This window comes from Bufo bufo, chromosome 6 (assembly GCF_905171765.1).
Source record: "Bufo bufo chromosome 6, aBufBuf1.1, whole genome shotgun sequence".
NCBI lineage: Eukaryota > Metazoa > Chordata > Amphibia > Anura > Bufonidae > Bufo > Bufo bufo.
In genome coordinates, this window is record NC_053394.1 from 121395243 (window position 1) to 121401551 (window position 6309).

The following is a 6309-nucleotide window of genomic DNA, read 5'->3' on the forward strand; positions in this document are numbered from 1 at the left end:
ACCATGTGGTCGCAACTGCTAGCTGCTGTGCTGCCACAACCAACAAGGCAGCAGTGGCTTCAGATTGCACAGGGCTTCCAGGAGAGGGCACAATTCCCCAATTGTATTGGTGCCCTTGACAGGAAGCATATACGGGTGAAGAAGCCACCGAACTCAGGGTCCCGATTCTATAATTATAAACAGTTTTTCTCTGTAGCTTTGTTGGCCTTGGCTGACACAAACTACAGGTTTATAATTGTAGATATCGGGGCCTATGGAAGTTCGGCAGATGCTCGCATCTTCCGGGCTTCCAGAATGGGTCGGTGGCTTCAGTCCAACCAACTGGACCTTCCCCAGCCAGCTCCTATTCCTGGCTCTTCAGGCCCACCAGCGTCATATGTTATAGTTGGTGATGAGGGTTTTGCTCTATCGCCAAACCTGATGCGTCCTTTCCCTAGGCGAGGATTAAATCAGGAAAGGCGCACATTCAATATTCGTTTAAGCAGGGCCAGAAGGTATTTTGAGTGTGCCTTTGGAATTTTAGCCAGCAAATGGCGTATTTTTCATTCTGTTATTCAGCTTGCCCCTGAGAATGTAAACAATGTTATTAAAGCGTGTGTAGTGCTTCATAATTTCACTCGCATGCATGAGTCCAGTCTAGATGACGATGCAGAGGTGTTGACTTCAGCAGCCCATGGAGACTGACAGTGAGAGAAATATTTTCGGACTATTTCATGTCTCCTGCTGGGTCATTTACATTTAATCAACAGCCCTTTTCATCTGGTCAAAGATAATATTGTTTTCATACAGTGAAGATGACTATACATTGTATGTATCCTGGATGGATTTTTCTTTTAGTTAGTTATTTTTTATTAAGTTAGGGACTCGCAAAAATATGAGGACCCTTGACGTGGGTTGCGAGCTTACATAATTCACGTGCATAACTAATTATTTTAAATGCATGTGAAATATCAACTAATCCCTCATAATGTCATTTTTTCTGTACTGTGTATCGTACTAGTAATAAAAAAAAACAAAGTCAAATAGTGTTGAAATTTTTTTACTTTACTGAAAAAATAATATGAACACAAAATATTGTCATATTTGACATAAATAATCACATTTACAACTATATCAAACTTCCATTAGTTTACAAGTTGTAGTAATGTGAGGGTGTGGGGGGGTTAACATCGGATTGCGTTGGCTGGTAACTGCCCTGAGAAGAGGGGGCAAAGTGCTGTGGTGGAGCTGGCTGAGCTGCGGAGGGTGCAGGTGGAGGATATGATGCCTCTGCACTGTATAGGGAACCATATTGTTGGGGTGGAGGGGGGTATGGTTGCCGAGGAGGAGGAGGGTAGTGGAGTGGCCTGTTCGGAAACTGTGATGGAGGCCTAGATGGTGGCCCATGGATGTTCCCATATAAGCGCCAATTTTCTAGTGTAACAAATAATTCTGTGGGATCTTTTGGCGGAGTGGCTGCCTGAATGAGGATCCCAATGGCGCCTTGGGTCTGCAGATAAAGATCTTCAGGATTTTTTTTTAATAGGGATCCAATACTGCGCCCATATAACTCGTAATGGTCCTCCTGCCGGACTCTGGACAAGTAGTCCAGTATACGAGTATTCACCTCCACTTCAGCTGTGGGCATTGACCGTTTCCGGAGTGCCCCCAGCTGAAGTGAAGGTGCATACTCTGCAGGAGGGATGTGGGGCGTGGAGCTGGTGGATGGCCCAGCTTCTAACATCTCCTCTGTGTCCAGGGAAGGTGGAGTTTCTTCCTCAGCAGCAGAAGAATGCTGCTGGGCAGCCTGCTCCGTCTCTTCCTCCAGGTTGTCTTCCGTCCTTCAATAGAGAAAACATTATTAAATTACATGTTTATATAGGGAACCTGTCATCAACTTTATGCTCGCCATAATCACGCCAGAATAAAGTACAGACTGGTGAGTTGATAACTTCGGTATGTCATTTAAAATTTTCCAAAGCCATTTTTGGCTGAATAGCCACATCACAATCATTGCAGACTGGGTCTGGAAAATTGCCACGATAATAACATGAGAAGAGTCATGGTTTTTACTCAAAAACTCTGCCTCTACATGACCACCTGCTGATTGTCAGTCTGTCCATCATTAGCAGATTGGTGAGAAGAGCAGGAGATTATGAATAACCATGACTCTTCTCAGGTAGATTTGACTCTTTTCAAGGCCTGGGCTGCAATGATTATGATCCTGGTTCTCAGAACCTACTTCCTTTTAGGTCATATAATATAAGTGACAGGCCACTGAAATCAGCATTTGTGTCACTAATTTATGCTGCCCTCAGGGAGGTTAGCATAAACTTGATGACAGGTTACCTTGAAAATACTCAATTTATTTCGAAACATACCATATTTATTATTTAGGATTTATTTAACAGTAAGCATATAGGAGTACATACAGTGGGGGAAATAATTATTTGACCCCTCACTGATTTTTTAAGTTTGTCCAATGACAAAGAAATGAAAAGTCTCAGAACAGTATCATTTCAATGGTAGGTTTATTGTAACAGTGGCAGATAGCACATCAAAAGGAAAATCGAAAAAATAACTTTAAATAAAAGATAGCAACTGATTTGCATTTCATTGAGTGAAATAAGTATTTGAACCCTCTAACAAAAAAAGACTTAATACTTGGTGGAAAAACCCTTGTTTGCAAGCACAGAGGTCAAACGTTTCTTGTAATTGATGACCAAGTTTGCGCACATTTTAGGAGGAATGTTGGTCCACTCCTCTTTGCAGATCATCTCTAAATCCCTAAGGTTTCGAGGCTGTCTCTGTGCAACTCTGAGCTTGAGCTCCCTCCATAGGTTTTCGATTGGATTAAGGTCCGGAGACTGACTAGGCCACTCCATGACCTTAATGTGCTTCTTCTTGAGCCACTCCTTTGTTGCCTTTGCTGTATGTTTTGGGTCATTGTCGTGCTGGAACACCCATCCACGACCCATTTTCAGTTTCCTGGCAGAGGGAAGGAGGTTGTCGCTCAGGATTTCACGATACATGGCTCCGTCCATTTTCCCGTTTATGCGAATAAGTTGTCCTGTGCCCTTAGCAGAAAAACACCCCCAAAGCAAAATGTTTCCACCCCCATGCTTGACGGTGGGGACGGTGTTTTGGGGGTCATAGGCAGCATTTTTCTTCCTCCAAACACAGCGAGTTGAGTTAATGCCAAAGAGCTCTATTTTGGTCTCATCAGACCACAGCACCTTCTCCCAGTCACTCTCTGAATCATTCAGGTGTTCATTGGCAAACTTCAGACGGGCCTGCACATGTGCCTTCCTGAGCAGGGGGACCTTGCGAGCCCTGCAGGATTTTAATCCATTGCGGTGTAATGTGTTTCCAATGGTTTTCTTGGTGACTGTGGTCCCTGCTAATTTGAGGTCATTAACTAACTCCTCCCGTGTAGTTCTAGGATGCTTTTTCACCTTTCTCAGAACCATTGACACCCCACGAGGTGAGATCTTGCGTGGAGCCCCAGAGCGAGGTCGATTGATGGTCATTTTGTGCTCCTTCCATTTTCGAACAATCGCACCAACAGTTGTCACCTTCTCTCCCAGCTTCTTGCTAATGGTTTTGTAGCCCATTCCAGCCTTGTGCAGGTCTACAATTTTGTCTCTGACATCCTTGGACAGCTCTTTGGTCTTTCCCATGTTGGAGAGTTTGGAGTCTGCTTGATTGATTGATTCTGTGGACAGGTGTCTTTTATACAGGTGACTAGTTAAGACAGGTGTCCTTAATGAGGGTGACTAATTGAGTAGAAGTGTCTAACCACTCTGTGGGAGCCAGAACTCTTAATGGTTGGTAGGGGTTCAAATACTTATTTCACTCAATGAAATGCAAATCAGTTGCTATCTTTTATTTAAAGTTATTTTTTCGATTTTCCTTTTGATGTGCTATCTGCCACTGTTACAATAAACCTACCATTGAAATGATACTGTTCTGAGACTTTTCATTTCTTTGTCATTGGACAAACTTACAAAATCAGTGAGGGGTCAAATAATTATTTCCCCCACTGTATGTACTTACGGGCGCACGTCCATTATGTCTCTGAGGAACATTAGCTGTTCTTTAAAAATATAGGGCCTTTTCTTCAGTGGCCCTGAACCACTGCGGCAATGATGGGCCATTTCCTTGCGAAATTGGTCGCGGCAACTCCGCCATCTATTCTTTACTTCATCAACTACAAAAAAAAATAAAAAAATTAATACATGACATACTGTATGACTACCATGTGGATTTGTAGAGATGTCCTCTTTAGCATAGCAAATGGCAAACTATCTTCTCGGATAAAACATGTGCTATGTAAAATGGAGGACAATGTTACACATGTGCTATGCTACTTTCAACATAAAGGCATTATCACAAATGTGTGTATATATATATATATATATATATATATATATATATATATGGACAGCGCACTTACTTAAAGTATGGCGCTTGACTTCAGGGGTTTTGCCCCAAACATTTGCAAAAACCTCCTTGGCCACTTCCTCCCAGGTAGCATCTTTCTTGTATCGGTCATGGTAGTCACCAGACCGACTGTCCCACAGACAGGGCCTGCCCTGGACCTCCACAATCATCTTCTCCACGTCCATGGGCTTGCTGGGTTGTCTTGGCATTTTTCTTGCTACTCACACCAACAGCAGCCAAACCAGGTTGGGACATGCAGCTCTAAAAAAACTCACTTCCTGTCTAATCACTTTCTTTTTCAAGTGTTGCTAAGAAACCTGCGTGAAAAACGGAACACAACGCATTGCATCCGGATGCAATGCGTTATTAACGCATCCCCATTCATTTCTATGGGGCCTGTCCTGCGTGAAAAACGCTGAATATAGAGCATGCTGCGATTTTCACGCAACGCAGAAGTGATGCGTGAAAAACAACGCTCATGTACACAGCCCCATTGAAATGAATGGTGCCGGATTCAGTGCGGGTGCAATACGTTCACCTACCGCATTGCACCCGCACGGAAATCTCGCCCGTGTGAACCCAGCCTAAAAGTGTCCTGTCTGACTCAGGAAGAAGTACATCAGCGACTTAAAAAGATTTAAATAGGCAAATCGCCAGGACTGGAAGGCATACACCCCCGTATCCTAAGGGAATTAAGTAATGTCGTAGCCAGACCCTTATTTCTGATATTTGCGGACTCTATACTGACAGGAAATATCCCACAGGATTGGCGCATGGCAAATGTGGTGCCAATATTCAAAAAGGGTCCAAAAAAAGAGCCAAGAAACTATAGGCCGGTAAGTTTAACATCTGTTGTGGGTAAACTGTTTGAAGGTTTTCTTAAAGATGCTATCTTAGAGCATCTCAACGGAAATAAGCAAATAACGCCATATCAGCATGGCTTCATGAGGGATCGGTCATGCCAAACTAATTTAATCAGTTTCTATGAGGAGGTAAGTCCTAGACTTGACAGCGGCGAATCAATGGATGTCGTATATCTGGACTTCTCTAAAGCATTTGACACTGTACCACATAAAAGGTTAGTATATAAAATGAGAATGCTCGGACTGGGAGAAAACGTCTGTATGTGGGTAAGTAACTGGCTGAGTGATAGAAAACAGAGGGTGGTTATTAACGGTACACACTCAGATTGGGTCACTGTCACTAGTGGGTATCTCAGGGGTCAGTATTGGGCCCTATTCTCTTCAATATATTTATTAATGATCTTGTAGAAGGCTTGCATAGTAAAGTATCAATTTTCGCAGATGACACTAAACTGTGTAAAGTAATTTACACTGAAGAGGACAGTATACTACTACAGAGGGATCTGGATAGATTGGAGGCTTGGGCAGAGAAGTGGCAGATGAAGTTTAACACTGACAAATGTAAAGTTATGCACATGGGAAGAAATAATGCAAGTCACTCGTACATACTAAATGGTAAAACACTCGGTAACACTGACATGGAAAAGGATCTAGGAATTTTAATAAACCAAGGCCAATAAGATAATGGGTTGCATCAAAAGGGGCATAGATGCCCATGATAAGAACATAGTCCTGCCACTTTACAAATCGCTAGTCAGACCACACATGGAGTACTGTGTACAGTTCTGGGCTCCTGTGAACAAGGCAGACATAGCAGAGCTGGAGAGGGTCCAGAGGAGGGCAACTAAAGTAATAACTGGAATGGGGCAACTACAGTACCCTGAAAGATTATCAAAATTAGGGTTATTCACTTTAGAAAAAAGATGACTAAGGGGAGATCTAATTAACCACCTCAGCCCCCAGTGCTTAAACACCCTGAAAGACCAGGCCACTTTTTACACTTCTGACCTACACTACTTTCACC

The 6309-nt window shown here is 43.0% G+C and overlaps 1 protein-coding gene across 1 annotated transcript; it reads right to left on the minus strand.

The window, feature by feature from the left end:
• Positions 1 to 1129: 1129 nt before the first annotated feature.
• LOC121005566 (arp2/3 complex-activating protein rickA-like) lies at positions 1130 to 4245 on the minus strand. Its single transcript, XM_040438342.1, has 2 exons — positions 4036 to 4245; positions 1130 to 1820 (listed from the first exon to the last, which is right to left on the minus strand). Exons 1-2 carry the CDS (start codon positions 4134 to 4136, stop codon positions 1130 to 1132), a joined length of 792 nt encoding a protein of 263 aa, XP_040294276.1. The 5' UTR covers positions 4137 to 4245.
• Positions 4246 to 6309: the final 2064 nt, after the last annotated feature.